The sequence below is a fragment of the Triturus cristatus genome, chromosome 3_2 (genome assembly GCF_964204655.1).
Source record: "Triturus cristatus chromosome 3_2, aTriCri1.1, whole genome shotgun sequence".
Classification (NCBI taxonomy): domain Eukaryota; kingdom Metazoa; phylum Chordata; class Amphibia; order Caudata; family Salamandridae; genus Triturus; species Triturus cristatus.
In genome coordinates, this window is record NC_140584.1 from 521,667,120 (window position 1) to 521,690,397 (window position 23,278).

The 23,278-nt window shown below is 45.2% G+C and overlaps 1 protein-coding gene across 1 annotated transcript in view; it reads left to right on the top strand.

Moving 5' to 3' along the window:
- Nucleotides 1-23,278, top strand: part of LOC146857649 (NADH-cytochrome b5 reductase 2-like) — a 175,287-nt gene that overhangs the window by 70,726 nt on the left and 81,283 nt on the right. Inside the window, exons 3-4 of the mRNA XM_085648226.1 lie at nucleotides 7,356-7,428; nucleotides 22,373-22,479. Coding sequence (XP_085504352.1) covers nucleotides 7,356-7,428; nucleotides 22,373-22,479 — 180 coding nt within the window. The remainder of the gene's footprint in view (nucleotides 1-7,355; nucleotides 7,429-22,372; nucleotides 22,480-23,278) is intronic.

Sequence of the window (23,278 nt, forward strand, 5' to 3'; positions counted from 1 at the left end):
GGCCAATGACAAGTGTGCCCCCAAGGGTTTCGTAATGCCCATATACGGCAGTTTGCGCACCGGGACATCGTGACTCTCCTTCCCCTCTTTACCTTCCTTGGGAGTCCCCCATCTACTTTTTTTCCGAGGACCCGCCCCCGCCTGTACCCGCCTCGTCTGGCCCCACCCCAGTGTCCCGCACATATGTTCCTTTATTCAAACGTACCCCCCGTCTTCCCCACCTCGCATCCATGCCGACCGAGACCCTGTCCTTCGGGGCCCCACCCGACCCACTCCCCGCTCTGTTCTGTGCCTTACCTGGCGTCAAGGTCGGCATCCGCACCGGATCCTGCCGCCTAACCAGTGGAGCAGGGGGGCCGTCACTCTATCCTCCTTGGGCCTCTGGTGCGCATCCTGCAAGAAACTAGTAACAGCATTACCCCAATCCCCCCCAACCTGACCCTCCCCCCGCCTTTGCTCCAGTATTTCCCCTTCCTCCACACTCTCCTCATCGTAGTCCACTGTGCGCTGCCCTCCCCGGTGTCCAGCCCCCCCATGTGTTCCTGCCGTAGGCCGCCCGAACTAACGGACCTCTGCCCTGTCCCCCGGTGGCTGCATCAACCCTTCGGGTGGGGTTGGCGGGGACTTACCGCCCCGCCTCCCGTAGGACGCCACTACCAGGTCCCTCGTGGGAGCGCCACCGCCCGCATAAGGCAGAGCTGGCCCATCCCCTTGGTGGATTGGAGCCGCATGCTGCTCTCCTGAGCACCTCGCCACACTCTCCTGCCGAAAGAAATAGATGGAGTCCAACATGCCAGGGTTAAAACTGTCCCCCAGAGTCCCCCTGAGATCCCCCCCTCCCTGCCCCGGACGAATGACCCCCGTGCCGCGAAGGGGTAGACCGCCATGCCCCAAGCTCCCCTCCACTGCCCAGAGAGCCTCACCCTCCCCCAGCCGCCTGCCCCCTCCTCCCTGTCGCTCCATACCAGAGATTCCAGTTCCTGGCGGATCGCGCCGCCCCCGATCCCCCCTGGCTCCCCAGACCCCCCCACACCCGATGTTCCCACCATCTGCCCCCAGGCCCACACCGACCGGCCACTGCTTGCGCTCTGGCACCCCCCTGCGCCCTTCCGCCGCACCCAGAGCCGGCACGGTCACCCAGCGCGGCAAGATCAAACCCGCCGCCCCTTACCCAGCATCTCCTTCCCCCTGCGACCCTCGTACAACGCACCCGCCTCCCACCCACCAGGCCCCTCCCCCACCACCGAGCTCCGCAGTCTGGCCTGAACCCCTGTGCCCCTAGACCCTCCTTGTGGGCCCTCTATCCCCCCAAATCCCCCGCTCCCCCTCCCCTTCCTCAGAACTGTCAATTATTAAAGGAGAGGACCCCCCGTCGCTTCCCGGTGCTGGCGCATCCCCCTCACTGCCCTACCCCTGCCTCGTGGCCACCGCGCCTCGCCCATTGCCCCGCCTCTGCCTCTTGGCGCTGCCCCCCCCTCGCCCGCTGTGCCTCCCGCGTTACCTGCCTTTCCCCTGTCTGCATGGACCCCCCAGCTCAAACCTCAAAGGGGGCCTCGGGACCGCGCCCCGCCTCCCCCCGCGCCGACGTTTCAACGGCGCTGCCGCTGGCACCATGCGGCCGCGCCCCCCCCTCCGCTGACACCCATATCAATTTGCGCGGCGGCTCGCAGGCAAGTACCGCCGCTGCAACGCCACTCGCTTCGCGTCTACGGGGGCCTCACCTTAACTTTGGGCTGCAGCATGTCTGTGCGGCCCGCGTACTCAAGGAGGCGGATGGCCTCCAGCACCCGCGGATCTTCAAAGCGCGCCATATTGCCTCAGCAATTGCTCCTGTGCAGCTGCGTCTCCTGCTTGCGTCGCAAACCTCCCGCTGCCACCAATGCCTCGCCCGCTATCCCAAAATGACACCTCCCTACTGCAAAGGAACCAACAAAGCCAAAGGCTCAGTGTCCACCCTGAAAAACCGACTGTCGTGTCACAACCACTAAAATGGTGGCTCGTGACATAAGATGGCCGGTTATAAAGACCCCCAGCCCAAAACCAGCCCAACCCCAGCCCAGCAAGCCCAAAGCCAGCCCAAAGGAGCCCAACCAGCTCACTGAGCAACGGCTGCCCCCTGGCTCAAAACCCCCCAGGGGGGCAGGCCTCCCGCTGGTCGGCCGCCCCCCCCCCCAAAGCCCTAATTTCACTCGATTGCCACAACAGTAGAATGTGGAATTTTGGGTTCCAGGAGGTCAAAAACATTTTCAGCAGAATAGATGATGCATTGCTTTATGACATAATATTTTTTGAGAGCTGAATGGGTTCTTCGAAACATCAGTGCCTGCCGGGTCCTACAAACGGTGCTTTGAATGGAAAGATAGAAGTGTTGGCACACACTCTTTAGAGTATCTGTTTGCTTCTGCGAAGTACTGATACCCTCCCAGTGCAGGTACTTAGTACCGGACAGAACCTGCCTACATAAAGTACTGCCTACAATGCAATATTCACGAGCAGCGTAGTGTGGACACTGTGTGCAGAGATAGGGTTTTGCTTTGCAACTACCTGCACAGACCTGTAGGCAGCAATGAATGATATCTTGTTGGTAGGCAGTGTTTATCAATGCTTCAGAGCCTACACAGTCACATTTATAACTCTGCAACGCGTACTGCAGAGAGAGGGCATAACATATGGCGCTAAAGTGTCAAAAAGCTCCTCTCCACACTTTAAGGTGTAACGTTTTACTGAGCAAAGGTGACCAACGATCAATCGCAGCTACCAAAGTGGTTCTTACACCTTTGATGCAATGGGTTTGGGGCACTCTAACCTGGCAACCCAAATATGAGACGCTTCTCGACAGCTGCCAGATGCAGGAGTGTTCTGTAGCAGGAGAGACTTCGATATAACGAGGGGACCGGATGGGGAGGAACATTGACAGGACAATTCTGGAGCTGTTCAGAGAGGAGTGCGACGTGAGAGAAACTGAAAAGCGAGCAAGGAGAGGAAACTGACACAGGGAGAGCCAGACGCAGGATAAATCAATGAGTGAATGTGACAGAACCTGATGCCGGGAGTGTTGTGGACCCGAGGGACCCATACATGAGGGCCATCCAATAGGTTTAGACAAGGGGAGAAAGATGGTGAGATGTGAGACTGGGAAAACAGAATCGGGGTGCAGGTTCCTAAGGCAATTATTATTTGCAGCAGTGTGGGAGATGCAGGTTTAGGGAGCGTCTGTCTTGAAGACAGTATTGGAATCAAAGGTGAACGGATATCTTTTCCACTGCACGCCTGTGTGGCAAGCTGGGGTCGCAGGTGTCTTCATATTAAAAGACAATGATGGTCCAGCAGTGTGCATGGTGCAGAATGATGCATCCACTAATAAAAGTGCTGCATGGAAATAGATTTTTAAGGAAGACAATGGTCCCTGTTGAAGGAAAAATGGGACAAGGAATGAATATAGAACAAGAATAAACCAAAGAGTGACAAAGTGACAATTTACAAAAACAACACAGTCAGGCGAAACAAAAAAGTTGCTTGTTCTAAAATGTGAGAGATAAGACAAGCGTGATAAATAGCACAACCGTTACACATAGTATCAAAATAGTTTGTGTGCACGGTGTTTAAAGGTCGACGATGTTTTGATCCCATTTACATAATCAGTGGGATCATCATCAGGACAGAAATAATGTTGGCCTGAACAATTTACGCATAATCAACATAATCAACTGATTAAAAGAATACATAAAGTAAAGGAAAAATAGGGGAAAAAAGGAAAGAGTACACTGGTTAATGTGGGAACCTTCCCTTAAAATATAATGCAAGTCGAAGGACCTGTATAGAAAGACGTAATCATTTAATGTAAAGGAAGACTGTGTGTTGGACCTCTGGAGGCTGTTCTGGCTGTGGGGAGCTAGCAAAGCAATGCAACAACAAGACAATCGATGGATCGCTCTTCTTGCGGCAGCTTTTTCCGACGCAGCACCGTGGTGCAAGAAGAATCTCCCTGCATTGCCGCACCACTGCCAAAACAAACGCAGCCCCTGTCGCCGATGTAAGAACCGACGCATCAAGGGATCGCGGCTGAAGAAACTGACGCAGCACCGCTTGAAGCCGCCGCATTGATTGCCGCTGCATCTCGGATTTCCACGCATCGTCCCTGTGCGGCAAGTTTTCCCCGATGCATCACCCGTTGATCAGAGTCATCTCAGAATCAACGCATCGCTTCCCCCTACAGACCGGACCTGATGCACTGTCGCATCACATCCAAGCAAGGTCTCAGGAAATGGCGCATCTCCTTGTTTTCGGCGCTTTCCATCGCTGTGGCTGTTTGGCTCTGTGAATTTTTTTCCCAACAACAGGTAATTTGCAAGAAATCACGCATCCATATTTTTCTATGGACTAAGTTGCTAAAACATTTTTAAAGTTATTTTTCTTCAAACTTGTAAGTTGGATTTTTGTCGTTTTGGTCTTGTTAAGTTTAGATAAAGATACTTTATTTTTTTTAACTGGTGTGGTGTCCATTTTAAGGACAAATACTTTACACATTGCCTTTGGGATAGGCCTGCCTCCTCTTGCCAAGCTACCCAGTGGGTGAGCAGGGGTTATCTAAAGTGTGTATCCCCCTTACCCTGACTAGAAGCAAGGGTCTCTATTTGGACAAGGGTACCTACCTCCGCCAACTAGAGACCCCATTTCAAACACCGTTATAACATTTTGTCGAAGAACATTTATGATTTTGTGGCAGGCATGTTCAGAATTTTGAGAATATTTATGGCCTTTGACTGTAATGGCCTGGTGCTGCGTTCCCTCGTGTGTACCTGGGATTTTTCCCGAATGGCGTCTTGTTTGGTCCTACAAGAGCAGAAAACACAGGTAAAAGAGATTCTGCTGGCTGCCCTCTCTTGATTGCTATTAATTTGCAAGAGCCCCGCGCAATTCCACTCATAGGATTCATTTTGATTTGTTTCTGTTTTTCTTCTTGAAAAAGAGCTGAATACGACCATTTTTTTTTGCACTCGACAAAAACTTAGGAACGTAGGGCCCGATTCACAGAACTAACTTAAGACAAAATCCTAAACTTACTACCATTTTGGTATTCCCAGAAGGCACTTACTCATTTCGATATTCACAGAAGTTAGGAGTCCTAACTTTAGGACTCCTAAATGCGTTCTGTGAATACCGAAAGTCTTAAAGTTAGGATTTGTCTCAGTTTAGGAGTTGTAAAGTTAGGATTCCTAACTTTAGGACTCCTAAATGCCTTCTGTCAATACCGAAAGTCTTAAAGTTAGGATTTTTCTCAGTTTAGGAGTAGTAAAGTTAGGACTCCTAACTTTAGGACTCCTAAATGCCTTCTGTGAATACTGAAAGTCTCAAAGTTAGGATTTTTCTCAGTTTAGGAGTAGTAAAGTTAGTACCCTTACTTCATTGGTGGCAGGCGGGGCCTACCTTCTGATCTTCCTCATCTCTGGGCAGCCTTTGGAAGCAGGAGAAAACTAAAGAGACAGAGAGCTCTGGCTGGGACCAAAGCCATATCTAGGACCATTAGAATTATGCGGCAGGGTTGAATAAAGAAAGAAAAGGGTAGTTATGCGGCTTATGGTGGCCCATTTTGCGATAGTATTTACTCATTATTTTGTCATTTGTATTCATAGTGACAATGTCTGGGCAAATATTTCACTTCAGTAGTACTAGTTTAACCACCAAATTCAGCAATACAGATCCGAAGGGTGAACAGACAGCTTTTGCGAATGGGCTTCCATTGCACAGGTACACACGCAAGAACATTTTTAGTTTAGGTGAAGTTTAGGAATCTGCACTTTAGGATTAGAAACTGCACCAAAAGGGACACAGCTTTTCGCTGTGCGGGAACCCTCTTACATTGGAACATGTTTGGATCGTGAAGATATTTCTAGGGAAATGATTTCTCTAATGTTGCTCGAGATTTTATTAGTGGTTGTTGCTGTCCAAAGAGCAAAATGTAGATGTTCATTGTGCCCCAGTATATGTCTTTCTACAACTGAGGATTTAGCCTGGCACTGAGGTAGGATTACGATTTTGGCAGATTTAGGTGAGGGGGACACTGGGTTGCTATGATGAACTATTCCACATGTTTTTGTCGCACCTAAATTTGCCTATTATGAGTTATTCCCCACGGAATGGGAAAAAACCACACAGACCTGCTTTTTGTGAGTTAAATTACTTACAGTATTCCCTTTTCTGTACGGGTTGATGATCCCATTTACCACTTATTGTAAGTAGGTAGTAATGGGAACTAGGATGCTGGTCTGGGGCAGAGTGGGGTGGAAGCACAGGGGCAGGGGAGGATGTTATCTGGCAGTGGGGGCCAGGAACCAGGGCCAGCCTCACTTGCAGCCCAAGCCTAAAGTGATTTTACCGACTGGAATTTCCAGTCAAATCAGTCCTTACCTAGGAATCTGAGAAGGTGGAGCAGTATCCTACCTGAGTGTCCCGCTCCACCCAACTCGTAAAGAGGGCCACAGCGGGAACTCATAGAATTTGTGCCACTGTTAACGGGCTGCATCATAGTTTAACAGTTATAGTGATGCATTAGTGCCCGCTCTGTATTCTCCGTGTGCATGTCCAGCATGGACCAGTACACCTATGAATAAGGGTTAGGAATACTAGAGCTTTTTTCCAAAATGCCACTTGTGGTGCTTTTGGAGGACGCCACATTATAGCACGGGTTTGGGGGTAGTAGCAAACTAATTTGGGAAAGTCAGCAACTGTTTACAACACATTTGGCCTGAATCAGATCGGTTCTTCACTTTAGTTGAGGCGATTCCATTATTTCTTGGATGGAAGCTGCACTATGTATGTATTCTTAAGTACATGTGTAGAGACTTCTATACAGGCAAAAGCTCTTCACCACTTACAAACTACTAAGGTTGTGGTCACCTTGTGGTAGAAAGATACACAAAGGCACAAGATAACATCGCACCTCTATGTGCTTTTCCCAAATGGCTAACAGTTCCCTATGGGAGAGAAAACACTGGACAGGACCCCAGAACTGTGATACACTTTCAGGCTTTCTAACTCAAACCCATACAGTGGTGCCCACTGCACTAATGACCATTTCACTGTCCCACAGTTTGCTTCCATCTATGCTTTTGACTCTCCCTAAAACGGTTACCTCTGTAGATCAGCAGTCCCACATTGTTCGCTTTACATGTGGAGAAGGATTGTCTGCGAGAATTTATGGAAGTTATTGCAAAGGTTGCTTCCTGATGTGAAAAGCATTTCTTGACTGGTAAAATTCAAACTTGGGAAATAAATATTGGTCTTTCTTTCTGGTGTGGGGGCTTTGGCGAAATGCATCATCTGTACTAACATTCTGTTTTTATTCTCTCAATTAGGAAATCAGCCATGACACCAAAAGATTCAGATTCGGTCTTCCATCACCAGAGCATATTTTGGGATTACCTATAGGTAATTAGTGGATATATCAATTTTTTTTAACAACTTTACATAAGAAGAATACTAAGATATTTTGTTTCTTTTCTACTTGGTCTCATAAGTCCATTTTTAAAAAACCTAGTTTACTTGTTATGGTGAATTAATGCCCACTTTCCTGAGATTATCTAATTTCTTGTCTAGCAAGGTATTAATAGTAACAAAACTGCTTACGTCAGGCTGCTTTCTTACCTGTGCAAGACTGCTCTCGCACCTCATGATTGTCAGTCGGATTGTTACTGTTTGAGAAAAGCCGAATCCAGTACTATGCAGGTAGCAGGTCAGGGCTTGGATAGCATATCAGAAGTGCAGTTTTAAAAAGGTTGCCTTTAGGTGAATATACTGTAAAAGCGTCTGTAAAATAAACGTGAAAGCACGTAAAAGGTCAATCCAACGCATTGCAATGGTGGGTTAGGATAAGCAGGGATTGGAGGTACATGCGATAGTCATAATATTGCTGTAGCGCAGTCACAAGCAGTGCAAAGCAGCTCCGTCAGCGGGCAGGGTGGCCGACTCCGGCGCACAGGGCTCACGGTTCGATCGCCGGCGGCAGCTCCGCCCCAGCATCATGTGACTCTGGGCAATAGCTCGCTTAATCTACCCGATGGCCTCCAGTGCCTTGAGACCCTTAGGGGTGATTAGTTCGCACTTTACAAACACCGGGTACTATCTGTTCCCGAATCACACTTATACAGAGTACGCCCCTAGCTGCTCTATTGTTTTTCTAAAGAACACCATGAGATGCAGGTCACATCTAGTTGTAATTTATGTGGCAGTGTTTCCACTTTAAGAGCCTTGTAAGATGTAGTTTCCATTGCAGTGAGGACTGTTTTACCTGGTATACATTTAAATGGTGGAGTATACGTCTGATATTCCATATTTTTGACATCAGTGGTGGAAAATAGACCATTTGCTGAATATCTTTTCTCAGATGAATACTTCTAACTGCAGATTTCTCACCTTATGAATCTTACCAGGCGTCAGACTAGATGCGGAAGTCTGCAGTAGGTCCCATGCACCTGCAGAACGGGTCAGAGGTCTCAGCATCACCTCTGGATGTGATGACACAAAGCCACCCCTGCACGTTGACATCATTTCCTCTTTTTCCAAGCCCTTTGACAATGAACTGAAGCTCCGCTCCCAGCTTGTTTGGTAAAGCTTACTGACTTCAAATATTCCTCAGAGCAATGTGCTAAGGAAATGAATCTGAAGATGACACACTTCAAACCGTGCAATGACTATTACTAGCAGATATTGGTGCCACACCTGCTTGACATCTTTCATTGGGGCATCAGCACCAAACACTTTTCAAATCTGTGTGATAAATGCTCCATGATGCACCTGAAGGGCGCTCCCTCTCAAAGTCCTGAGGTCATTCGCTATCTCACTCCCATTCACCATCCTCCAGTAAGTCTAAATGAAGTGGAGGGACAAGTTGTGACAGAAGCATAAGAAATCCGAAAAAGGGTTTGTCCCTTTCCTCCGCTACTGGCCTAGAAAAGGGTTACGCAGTCAGCATTCCAAAGACCCGACTGTACTAGCTTCTTTGGACTATAATCCGATTTCATTCTTGGAACCAGTGACCCCAAAATTTTCCAGACCATCGGCAACGCTGAAACAAGTTGAGGTCTTCAGAGATGTCATGCTGCACTTGTTAAGAGCAGTTCCAGTTCTCTCCTAAGTGCTTCCAGACACCGAAGTTTCACTAGGGGCTCCAGATGGGGTCCCGTCAGTGGGCCTTTCCCCAGTGCCATAGGCCTCACAGGCAGCTCTCAAAGCTAGTCCACCAGCCTGCCCAGCCCTTTCAAAGGTCCAAGGACAGGAGCAGAGACAGAGGTCCTAGCCAGCAACAAAGACAGCATTCCTCTTTGCCTTTTAGTATCCACTCATCAGGTCATCTGAGGCCAGTAAGGCACAGGGTTTGTTTTTGTTTTTTCACCTGGCATTCCCTTACCCCAGACCAGTGGGTGCCTCAGAGGGTGCTTCTGGTTGTTAAAGTTGGCTCTACCCTTCCTCTGTTGTCTACTCCCCTGCCCACTTCCCAGTGCTTTTTCAGGTGCCAGTGGATCATTCCACAATTCTGTCTGCAGAAGTTCAATCATTGCTTGCCAAGCGTGCAATAGAGGTGATATCCAAAGCAGAGAGGGGCTTAGGCTATTACTCCTGATATTTCCTGGTGGAGGATGGGGGATTGAGGACTGGCTTGGACCTCGGGCTTTTGAACACCTTCCTAGGACAGACAGGCTAAAAATGTTGACAGTGGCCCAAGCTTCTGTTGGCCTTGTAACCTGGAGACTGGATGGTGTTCATGGACTTGTACTTTCATGTTCTGATCCAGCAGTCATACAGGTGTTACCACTGGGTTACAGTCATGAAGGAGCACTCCCATTTCATCATCCTGCCATATGACCTTACCTTCACCCCTGGGTATACTTAAAAGTAATGCTGTGGTCACAGTCTATCTTATCACGTCAAGGATACATATATTTCCGTACTTTCACAAGGTATCTGTCACCTAGCCCTCAAGGCTATTTTTCCCTCCCTCAGTGGCAAGTCAGTCCAGGTCATGATGGACAACACAACCAAAATGTGGTACACCAACAAGAAGAGTAGTGTGGAGTCTTGTGCTCTTTATCTTAAGGAGCTCCCTCTGTAGCTGGTTTCTTAGAGATTTCCCTGATGGCTGAAAAACCTGGCACACTCTCTCAGCATCAGGGTGGGTGAACTCAACCAGGATCAACTTGCTGACCACGAGTGGTATCTAGATTCTGTGTTAAAAAGTTCCCAAGTTCGTTTTGACATACTGTTGATCTTCATTTGTCACTTGTTCTAAGTCTTAAAGCATGTAAAAAATTGTAATAAATTCAAGTCCGCACACATGGAGGGCACTTCTATATCGGCTCCATTTTGTTGCATCCGAAAGCAGTGGGGAGTGAACACAGAGTCCACCTGCTGACATGCATGATTGGTTGCAGGTTTATAGATCCAGTCTGGCAGCTGAAGAGATTCACAAATTGAGAAATATGCAGTAAAATAGAGTATTCACCAGAAAGAGCATTATCAAATGTAAGTAACTTGTTCATTTGAAGCACAATTATTTTCTTACATCTTGCTTTTTGTGTAATCTTTGACAAGAAACTGAAAAATCCTACTTTTCATACTAAAAGTCTGTGAACCCAGGTAAAGCACAGTGTCTATGTCTCCAACCACTATGACCCTTAAAAGATTCTCCCATCATTAACTACTTTTCCATCAGCTGTTACCCACTGCAGTTTGGCTGCCTTCTCCTATTCTGCCATTATGGTAGTAATGATCTTCTCTTGTTTAAAGGGTGCAGGAAGTTTACTTATATATGTGTTATGTGGTCTTTGACACAAAATCCTGGATTCTGTAACAGCCAAAGGAATGGTAGAATGTTCTTCAAAGGCTCTTCCTATCTGGCCCTCAGACCTCTGAACAAGGCTATTGGAGCATCTATTTATCTCCTTCTAGCTGAAATGTAGTACCTTGATTCTACTTCACAATATATCATGCAATCAACACAAATTGCATTTAGTGAGACATTTTTGAATATTTCTCCATGCGTGGTATGTTTCTTGGATAAGTGCTTCCCAACCTGCACACAACATTCCCAGTGGTATTTGATGATGCCTTACTTCAGATGTCTTTACAAGGTCTAAGATATATACAAAGGGCACTGGTAGATGAAATGAGGAACAATACAAACTTCCTTGGGTTTACTAGGCTTCATTTTTTTCTCTTACTGTGGGACATTCCTGGGCTTTGTCTCTCCAGTGAGTGGTCAAGTGCACTGGTCGTGCATATTTCCACTACAACATATTCAAGAGTATTGTGCATAAAATATTTTTTTTCCTTGTGTTAACAAAAAGACTAATAAAATCTCCATCAAACATAATTTTCGTGCTACCTAAAATGGTGCACCGCAGGTGAGGACATTCAAACGTGAAGGACCAAATTTAGCTAGAACGGAGGTCAGGTCAAGGATGGTTTAGAGGACAACATTTTATTTAAATTAGACAAGTGAAATTATGGAGTTTTCTGCCCAAATAAGGACTGAGTTTAAGTGACTTAGGAATGCTTTGTCACTGATTGCTAGACGCTTGGAAATACAGAGGTGGCTAAGGTTCCATTTATCATCACTTGTTTTTATACTAATAATGACGTGTTATAGAATGACATTGAAAATTATTCCTATTTATACATGCAGTACAGCATACTCCTATAGGGTGTAGAAAATAGTCTTGCCAAAGAACATGAGGCTCAGGAGGGACTTGAGTCATCTTCACTGAGACCTTGACCCAACTCAGGTTTTAGGTAATCACAGATGGAGCTGTGGCCAGCAACATGGCCTAATAGATGTGACTCCCTTGAGCTCCATTGGCTCCAATCTTATTTTTCATCATCCTGCTTTCCTCTGTGCTATTAGCACGCCTTAGTAATAACGAGTATTGTAGGACACAAACTGCTGCAAAACAGGATATCGCATGTGCCTCAAATTTAATTGCAGACCTCTATAATCGTATGGCAATAGCTACCCTTTGATCATACTTTGTGAAAGATGGCGCCTGCCTGCCAGGACCTTCTGGCACACGATCGATGGCTCTGGCCTTAATTGCCTGTAAGGGGGTGCAGTACAAGACTGAGTTGTATTGTACAATAGTGGGGAGCTTGAACAACAGAGCCCATCTAGCTTGCATGAACATTAAGGGTGCGAGGCTGCCGACATTGTCTGCACTGTTGTTTGCCAGTCTGACATGGACGGAATAGGAGGCCTGTTTAGTTCTATACGCAGAGCGCCTCTGAGCACTGCCAGAAGTGACCCGGACACTTGATAATTTTTCATCATTCACAGTCTGCTCTCATCATTGAGGATGCTTCATCCTGAGGAAGTATCTAGCATGACTGAGTGCCAGTATGGACACCTGATGTAGGGTTGAGGATAAAACAAATACAAGATGAGTCTGTGGCAGACCCCTTGCTTGCTTCCCTGTGGTATGCGGATCCATGTGTCCTTCTGGAATTGTCTTCCTGTTTCTGTGGGGCGGTGTTGCTTTTGCACTTCATTGGAGGATACACAATAGACTGTGAAGAATTCATGACTGCTGATGTGGGAAACACGAAGCTTACACTGATCAGACTCATTACAAGATGAACACTTACACACTGAAAGTTGAATCTGTGGTGAGAGATCCCAGAATTCTCTGTCTAGGTGGGCCCTAGGGGACTAATACATTTGAAAACTGCTCTTAGTAGAACACCGCATCTAAGAAGAGTCACTTGTGACAACATTGACATCAAAGTACACTGAGATACTGGTGTTGGACTGTGGCAGTAGTAAAAGGGGGTGTCCCCCGTTTGTCACCGTAATGGTTCACAATAAACCAAGCAGAATGTCATTGGCTAATAAACTATTACAAGTACATTGGTCCCGGGCCTTCTGAGATGAGGTAAGTACTCAGTGAGACATTAATTAAACCATAGGTCCCTCCATAGCAATCCTCCTAAAAGCGGTTATGAGTTCCAAAAGGAACCAGAACACAAAATGATACTGTCTCAGTGGAACTGGCACTTAACAGTACAATTTTTTTTATTTTTTTTTAAATAGCTGCAAAAATAGGGCCACTGAGATGGCAGATGAGACCATCAGGGCCAATGGAGTTATGCACCACCATAATTCAATTACAGAAGACTAGACAGGCGTTCCTGGAAAGAGGGGCAGAAGCAGTGGGAATATTACAGTTGAAACAACCTGCCATCCATGGGCTTGCCTAACAGGTGGAAAGTCCATCCTTCAAATTAAATGTTTGAACTATTGATCACAGGAACAATGAAATCCATGAGTCTCTCAAAATTGTTTAACATTGAACAGGCCCATAGAGCTCTGGCATCCCACTGCCCTAAACTGAGAATCCCACCAGAGGCAATCATAGCTAGATACTTGAATTTTAGGGAAAGACATGCAATTCTGCACAGTGCCCAAAATATGGAAGCCTTCAAGTGTGATGGTCTTGCAGCCCATGTGTTTTTCTGGATCATACATAGGAAGTCGAGTGTCAGAGGAGGTCCTTTAACATGTTAAAACATAGACTTCATAAATAATCCTTGAACGATAAGCTGCTGTACCAAGAATAATAATAAGAGTAATTGAGGATGGAAAATAATTTTCCATATGTGCCTTAAGACAGCATGGTATTGGCTGAAGGGATGGACATGTACGAGAATGTCCTGTGGGAACAGGCCCTTCCCTAGCAGAGACTGAAGAAGAAAGTGTTAAAACAAACATAAGGGGCAATCTCAACCTCTCATTGCCCAAGAGCTCAGAAGAAGAGGTGATCTGCACTGGGAAAACACTGGAATCTAAGAAGACCATAAATGGCTCCATCGTTTGGGAGTTCTTCAGTCATCCCCCAGGCAACTAGAAAATCAATGCTGGCTTAGTGACCTGCACGCTTTGTAAGCAGAAGCTCAGCAAAGGCCACAGAGAAATGTTCTTCTTTGGAGCACTGACCATGCATGAAACTTCAGGTCGAAGCATGAGAAAGAGCAAATGAGGTGCCAGAGGGAGAGGTCCACTGCAGGGGCGGAGAATGGGGAAACACCAAGCATTCCAGAAGATGTGCTGAGCAGTTAAAATGAGGTGATTCTGCGACTGATGGTTTTTGCTCTGTTCTGTTTGCAATACCAATAACACATATGGTGTGTAGAACAGAACAAGAAGATTAGAAAATGAGATTAGAAAACATTTTTAAAAAATTCATCACAAAAAAATTGACAGGTGACCTTTTACACTTAAGAAAAAAAAGCCAAAGGACAAACCCTCAAAAATTATTTTTTTGAAAACCAGCAATAAACAAAATGTAATTATCTCTTTTGTCCTGCACATCTGCCTGTAACGTGGTTGGCTGCAAATGGCCAGTTGGGCACAGGTCCTGGCCATGTTACATGGCCAGGAACTGTGCCTGGCCACGTAACATGTGGTAAATAACATTACCCCTCAGTTAGATATTTACTACGTGCAGTAAATTCCTCTTATTATAACTTTCTAACCTGCAAATGAGGCATGACATGCGGAATCAGTATTTAACAGACCAACTAAGACATTTTTTTCCTTTGTTTATGGGCCATTTCCCTCAATAAATTTCAGCAGGTTTGACTTGCACGAATTTAGTAAGAGAAACTGCGAGGGTGTGATATTGCACAACTCGTAATTCTGATCCCTGTGCAAACGTGTTTGCTATGGGATTGGAATTGAGCCATGCATTTGTAATCGGGCCCTTTAGGTGTTTTCAGGATCACCTAGAGGTTTAGTCGAAAGACTCGGTGAACAGACAATGATCATTCTGCAAGGGGCCCTTTGAATCCTCCCATTCATCCTAGGGGTCCTGGTTGTGCTCAATCAGCCCCATTACGTGACCTTTTGCTTTCATTTTCAGGATCTGGGCACCATGCTGCGTGTCCTGTAATGGTGGCCGCAAAAAAACATTTTCTCTTGTGACCAGCCAATCATTGCCTTTGGATCCACAAGCCCAATTGTGGTGCAGATTGTCCTTGGACTAACAGTGCAGATTCCTCTACCTTCAAAACGCACCCAACACATTTTTTAAATACTAATTCGAAAAAAACTACTGAACAGATTTACAACAAACAAAGCAAAGTTTCTTCTTTGAGTAAAGTTCTACTTTCATGCACCACTTGGTTTAATTGTGTTTAACCATTTTTGTGTGTAAAGGACACCAGAAAATCCTATGGGAGTAAAAATGGGAAATGTCACTACTTTGACACTATGCCAACTCTCCTGTACCATCACAAAACGTGCAATGCCGAAATCAAGTCGGATTAACTTTGTTTGGAACGTTTTGTGCAGATTTGTCTAATGGTGCCAAAGTTATCAGAGACATCAAGCAAGGCCTTTTCAATGGAGACTCTGACCTAAAACATAACTACACAGTGATTATTGCATACTCTCTAATATATTTGTGTATGTGTATATATATATATATTATATATCTATATATGAGGGGAAGTCGATCAAAGAAAGACCAGAGGACACAGCTGGGTACTCTATGGTAGACCTTTATTCACCGTGGCTGGCTGGCATAATGCATTTCGGCGTAGTGCCTTCGTCAGATGCCTTTTTCCACTGGGTGTCTCTCACTCCCTCTATAGTTCACACGGCATTCCCATTGGCTGAAACAACACAAGCTCCGCATTGCAGCTGTAGTCCGATACTAGGGGACTTCAAATCCCAGTGTGCATTGCTCAGGTGAGTGTCCATTGCAGAGCTGTACTTCAGATGTGCCAAACAAGGGAGGGAGTGGGCAAATGCGTGCCGAGTTAGTCCCTTAATTAATGTGCTGAAGGCTGCCTTGAGTCCCCAACGCCACAACCACCAGAGCGGGAACCAAACCGGGCCGAGACATGCAGGTACAATGATCCTGCGTCCCCGTACAATGACGGATTGCCATTTGCAGCGGCCACTTGCTCAGCCGAGTCCTGGAGTGGGCCCGTGAGAAACCAATCCCTTGGAACACTTGTAGACTTTGCCAATAAATACATGGGCCACTTGTATGGCGGATCCACTGTAGGCGCGCTACTGGCCAGCGCGTGAAGAGATGAGGGGAAGTCGATCAATGAAAGACCAGAGGACACAGCGGGGTACTCTATGGCAGACCTTTATTCACCGTGGCTGGCTGGCATAATGCATTTTGGCATAGTGCCTTCGTCAGATGCCTGTTTCCACTGGGTGTCTCTCACTCCCTCCTTTATAGTTCACACGGCATTCCCATTGGCTGAAACAACACGAGCTCTGCATTGCAGCTGTAGTCCGATACTGGGGGACTTCAAATCCCAGCGTGCATTGCTCAGGTGAGTGTCCATTGCGACGGACTGCCATTTGCAGCGGCCACTCCTGGGGTGGGCCTGTGAGAAGCCAATTTATATATATATATATATTTGTTCACTTATTTAGGTACATAGATGGGGATTTTAGAATAGCGCATCCATACCTACCTATATGTACTTACCTTCAAGAGATAGTATCAGTCAATATTCTGGCTACAATATTTTTGCAGGGCAATATTTGAAACTTGATAATGCGGGTAGAAATTCTAATTGTATGGCCCTATGATTGTGGCGGTGTTAGCATATATAGTAGGTTTATTGCTGTAAGCTAGTAGGTGTATTGGTATTGTATTGTATTGTAATTGGTGAGTAGCATGCTACTCCGGGACCCATAGAGGATTAGTGTTGAATTAGTATAGTGAAACATGCAAGTAAATTTTAAGTGGTGGATAGGTTAGTCAGTTATTTGGATTCGGAAGGATAGCAGAAGGATAGAAGAGGAAAAAAGGTTTGTATTTATATAGCGCTTGTTACCCTTAATGGGGTGTTGAAGCACGCTACTCCGGAAACCCATAAAGGATTAGTGGTGAATTGGTATGGTGAAATATGAAAGTAATTTGAGTTGTGGATATTAGACAGTTATTTGGAGTGAGAAGGATAGCGGAGGGATAGAAGGGAAATAAAGGTTTGGATTCATATAGCACCTGTTACCACTGATGGGTTTTGAATCGCTTTCCTGGCGAGTAGCACGCTACTCCGGAATCCATAAAGGATTAGTGTTGAAAATTAGTATAGTGAAATATGAAGTAATTTGAGTGGTGGGTATGTTATTCAGTTATTTGGATAGAGAAGGGTAGGTGGTGGGATAGAAGAAGGAAAGATGTTTGTATTTATATAGCGCTTGCTACCCCTAATGGGGTTTTGAAGCACCTTTTTGGAATTTGAGAAGTGAACATGTTAGTCGGTTATTTTGATTGAAAAGGATAGTGGAGGGATAGAAGAGGGAAAGATTTTCTTTTCATTATTATTTCTTATTTTAGGTCAGTAGTAGGAGGAGGCTTTAGGATGATTTAAAAGGGTTTTTGGGTGGGAAGAGTCAGAGGGAAGAGTTTATAAAGGTTTGTTTTGGGGGATCGGTATAGTAAAAGAGGTGCCAGATGATGCAAGGAGGGGTAGAGTAGGAGAGAGTCTAGAAAGGGTTATTTTGGGGACCATAGTAGTGGTATGGCGTTTGGGATAAATGAGAGTGTGGATGTAGAGGATACATTGATAGATGTATAGGGTAAGAGATAGGGTAGTGCATTGGAAAGAGTAGTAGGAAGAAGTTTGAGATGAGTCAGAAACTTGGGCTAGAAGATATATTGAGAGAGGTATAGGCTGAGAAATAGGGTATTGCATTGGAAATGCCAAATTAGAAGAAAGTGATAAAAATATAGATCCATAAGTGCATTGAAAGTATATAGATGCATAAAGGAGGTAAGTATATGGAGATTAAAGATATTGATAGAGGTACAGGATGAGAAATAGGGTAGTGCATTGGATATGCTTTTTCAGGAGAAACGTAACAGACACACAAATCCAAGTACATGGAGGTACATATATGCACAATGGAAGCAAGTACGTGTAGACTAAAGATGATTTCTTTTTTTTTTTACAACATAATTATTCTGCATGTTTATACAAAGCAATACACAACAATAGGTACATATCTATAGTGAAAATAAATGCTTATATACAGAGGGATATGCTGCAAATTTCTGTTTGCGAATGGTGCTTATGTGGGGAGGAGCCAATTCTTGAGTCGTTTTCTGAAGATAAGGTGGTTGTCGGTGGATCTTATGTTGGGGATAAAGAGTTCCAAAATATGGCTGCTAGAACAGAGAAGGATGTTCCATCCATGGTTTTTTTCTTGTATCTTGGGATTTTGAAGCAAGATGCCCCTTTAGAGCGGAGGTTCCTTTGTTGAATGTGTTTGGTGATTTTATTCCTGATGAAGAGCGGTCCCATTCCATGTATTGCTTTGTGGGTGATACAAAGTAGCTTGAACCAATGCAGGGCTTTCAAGGCAGGGGAGAAGTGGTCTCACAGTTTGATATGCAAGAGTAGTCTGGCAGCTGAGTTCTGAATCCGTTGTAGTCTTTTCATGGTCGTTGATCCGTGGTAGAGGCTATTGGCGTAATCGAGTTTGGACAGAACAAGGGAGATGGTAGCTTGGACTTTGTGTGGAAATCCCAAATGAGGGAAAATTTGTTGCAGCGTTTTTATAGTGACAAAGCTTGATCTTGCTAGTTTGTCCACTTGGGCATTCATCAACAGCTTGGCGTCCATGGTCATTCTGAGGTTTCTTACATCCTTCAATACTTTAGGCGGTGATCCCAGTTCATCAGGCCAGGCGGCAAGTGGGTTATAATGTTTCCAATCGCCACACGAGAGTATTTCTGTTTTGGAAGCAATCAATTTGAGATTGCTCCAAGTCATCAACTGATCCATGGCTCTGAGACAACTGAAAATCAGGGCATTCCAGTTGAAGGAGTATTTGCGTGTCATCTGCATAGTTATAGCACGTGAGGTGAAATTGATTGATCAGTTCCGGTAATGACGTCATGTAGATGTTGAAAAGCATGGGCGAGATGATAGAGCCTTGAGGGACCCCTGCTTTTGTGAAGTATGGTTCGTACGAGAAAGGTGGGGTATGGATACATTAGTTCTGTTTCGAAGGTAGGAGGCGATCCAGTCCAGAGCAGTTCCCTCTATGCTGGCTTCATTGAGTCTTTGTTTCAGAGTGTCATGGTCAACCGTGTCAAAGGCAGCCGAGTAGACCAGCAACCCCATTGCGGTCTACTGTATTCTTCAGGTCATCCCAGATAGCAAGGAGGGCAGATTTGGTGCCTCTTCCTGGACAGAATCCTGTTTGGAAGTCTGAAAGTATGTCATTCTCTTCAATGAATCGTGACATCTGGGTGAACGCTGCTCTTTCTATCAGTTTGCCCATGAAAGGTCCATTTGTAATGGGTCTGTAGCTGTCAGGATTAAGCGGGTCCAAGTTGGTTTTCTTCAGTAAAGGGCGTATGTGTGACTTTTTGAGTTCTTCGGGAAATATTCCGGTAGTTAAGGAATCGTTGATGATTCTTCTTACTGGAGTGGCAGCAGATTGTTTTGACCAGGTCCATAAATTCATCGTGTGAGATGTGTTGGAAGGAACGGAGAGGCTGGGTTAGAGTATTCTTGGATTGTTGATTTGTACAAGGGTTAGTGCTGGTGCTTTGTTTCTGTTTTAAGTACGAGTCCAATGTGTCTGCTTTGGCCGTGCAATGATTTGCCAGTTTGTCTGTGAAATCTTGAGTAACAGGATGAGTTCCTTCTAGGCAATTTGGTTTGTAAATTCATTGAGTATTTTATAGAATTCTTTATTTGCACATTTAGCATTTTGGATTCTGTCTGAATAGTACTTTTTCTTAGTTTTTTGATAGTTGACTTGTATAATGTGTTAATTTTCTGTAGGTGAAGGTTGTCTTGTTTGGCATTTGTTTTGAGCCAGGTACGTTGCAGCTTTCTAATTTGTTGTTTTATGTCTTCTTTTCCTATGTTTCTCCAAGGCGCTTTTTTTCTTTTGTTCTGTTGTGTGGTTTTGAGTGGTATTGGGATGTCAAAAGCTTCCTGTAGCCACTCATGTAGATTTTGAACAGAATTTATTGTTTCCAGATTTGTACTGGATGTTAGTTGTGTTTCTAAGTGTTCCAAATTGAGTTTGTTCCACGGCGGATAGGTGGATGAAATATATGGTAGTTTTAAGTGAGTCGCTTAGTGTTCTTTTATGTTGCAAAGCAAGCAAGTGGTGGTCTGACCATGTGACTGGAGTTATAGTTTGAAAGGTAACTAGTTCAGTATTAGCAAAAATGACATCTAGGATATGTCCAGCGATGTGTGTGGGTCTGTGGACAATCTGATGCAGGTTCAGTGCGTCTAGGCCAGTGATCATTGTTTTTGTATGGGTCATATTGGGTTTGTCAAACCAAATGTTGAGGTCACCCAGAACGCATAGGTTGGAGTGTATTGTTATCAGGTTTGAAACTGTGTCTAGAAGTGCGTCCTGGAATGTCGCCTTGCTAGGTGGAGGTCTGTAAAGGAGCTGGTATGTGAGTTTAGTTCTTTGAACATATGAGGGTGGTGTGTTAGCATACAACGTTGTTTGTGGACATAGGATTGTGTGTATGTTGATATATGATGCTGGGTGTGTTGTGTGTTATGGTGGTTGTGTGGAGTTATAGGAATGGGTGTGTTGACACATGATGTTGGTTTTACGGATGTATCACACCATGGGGCATATTTACAAGCCTCTATCACCACTAGAATGTCACTTTTAGTGTCATTGTGGTAGTGATAACGGGCTTTGCCTTATTTACACGGCAGCGTTAAGCCATTTAACGTGGCTTAACGCTGTCTTGTAAATAAGGCACCCTTTCACACTATACTTAGCGTGCAAGGGGAGGGCAATGGGTGTTGCAGTGGGTGTTGATTTTGATGCTGCCCCATATTTACAAGGGTGGCGTAAATAAGGGGCAGTGCAAAAATTAAGACCAAAAAAAACCTGGTCTTACCCAGGTGAAACGAGGAGAGATGCTTTATCTCTCCTTGTTTTTGCTGTTTCTCTGTGTGCTGCGTTGTGCAGCACACATAGAAACAGCAAAACACCATTGATTGTTTATGTGCAGGAAGGTGTTCCTTCCTGCACATAAACAATCTATAAAAAAAAAAACAAGGCAATGCAACTTCTATGTGTGCTGCAAAATGCCTCACATATAGAAGTTACAAAATGCCATTGGTGATTGTTTATGTGCAGGAAGGTGCACCTTCCTGCACATAAACAATCTTTCCCTGCAACTCAGGCACCATTGCACAATGGTGCAAGAGTGCCTGCCTTGGCGCCAGGCAGCTACAATTTGCCCCAGCGCAGGGTGAAATGCACGGCTGCACCATATTCTTGTAAATACAGTGCAGCCCTGCATTTCTGAAGTGGTGTAGCATGGCTTTAAGCAAAGAAGGCTAACACCGCACTTCGTTACTTCATTGTGAATATGCCCCGGTATGTGTTTAATGGTATTTTTGCTTTAATATTGGTTTTGTAAAGCTATAAGATTGGGTGTGTTAGATTACGATGATCAGGGGCGTAACACAGGCCCCCACATCCCCCATGGTGTGGGGGGCCCTGAACTACAGGGGCCCCCCTCAGCATGGTACTCAAGCCTGCGAGCTCTGTATTAAATCCGGAGCGGGGGCCCCTCTGTGTACATTGCAGGGGGGCCCCTTAGCCTTGCGTTACGACACTGACTATGATAGGTGTGTTGGTATAAGCCTTGGTCACATCATGCACCGTGGGCTGACATGCAATCTTGTCAACCCATAAACACTTAGTGGAGTACCAATATACCACAACATCACAATTTAAAAATCTCAAAAGACCACCTCAACTCAGATTTTTTTTTTTAAACCTTCATGCATGGGACATGGGGAATTGTGAGCTGTAGCTCGGGAAGTCCTACAGGATTCAGGATGTATAACAAAATAAGTAAAATCTAAAAAGGTACTTCTTTGAGTGAAGTTCCTATTTCCTTACAAGCTGTATACAGTTTTGTGTTGATCGCTGTACTGCGGAGAAAAGATTCCTATGAGAGTTAACATGGAAAACATAACTTTACTTTTGAAGAATGGCACGATCTGTATTATGTACAAAGGATCACTTGAAATAACAAAACAGACTGAATGGAATATATTGTGTACACGTGAGAGAGATTTCACAGGCACGTTCCGTAAGCAGTGCCATCAGCAAGTCCGTTGTGCATCAGCAGCCCAGGCTCCAATACCTTCATGGTCAATGTGATCAATTGTGCGTAAGGGCAGTGATGGTCCATGATCAGAAGAGAACACCTGACTTTAAAAAAACTCATATTTTATTATATATGCATTTGAGATATTTGATATTATCTTATCATAAAATATATATATATAATGGAATAAATGTAAAATTATGACAAGCAAAAATATTTTGTTTTCTTGCCAGGACAGCATATTTTCCTCACTGCAAAAGTCAATGGCAATCTTGTGATCCGCGCGTACACTCCGGTTTCCAGTGATGAAGTGAAAGGCTACGTGGATTTAGTTGTGAAGGTAATATCTACTGTACAACTTACTGTGTTCTTGTAAATTCTGCTTTTGCATAGTTTCACGTCAGCATGTATTATATTCTTTTTAGGTCTCGCCTGGTGTGGGCTGCGCACATGCGCAGTCTCGCTGGCGAGATTTAATGATTTTGGGTATTTTCTGTAAAGGGCATTAAGCCCTGCCCCTCTTTTCCATTGGCAGGCGTCACCGTTTATGCTAAACGGTGGCCAGCCATTGGAAAAGAGGTGTTTGTGACGTTTTTGTTCGGCTTTTTGAGCCGTCCCATTTGGACGGGCTCGTCTGCCTTCCGGGCGCCTTTCCTTTTGTCGCAAAAGGTTTCTGATCTTTATGGGGCTATGTGTTCAAAACACATGGCCCCATAAAGACAAGAGATGCAAGCACTTGTTATTTACAATGGTAGAGAGCCGATAGCGAGACCCAGCCCCGCCCACACCTCATTGCCACTGAGCGTGAAGGAGAGAAGGGAGAGAATGTGGCTTAACGGCTAGGGCGGCCGACTTTGTAGCTGGGGAACCAGGTTCAAGCTTCTGCGTCAGCTAAACATCTTGTGATTCAGTTAAATGAAGAGCCTTCCGCTGTGCGGAAACACGTTGACGTGTTTGCACCAAGCAAGAGGGGCCCAGCTATAACCTTGTTCCTTGCAACACTAGCATGGAGTTCTTCGGTTTCGACAGCTGCTGTGGGCGGAGTATTAATCAATCACCTGTGCGATTGTCGCCTCGAACACGTGAGTCTTCTCATTGCTCAGAGCGCTGCGCAGGGTCTACTGTGACTGGTGTTTATT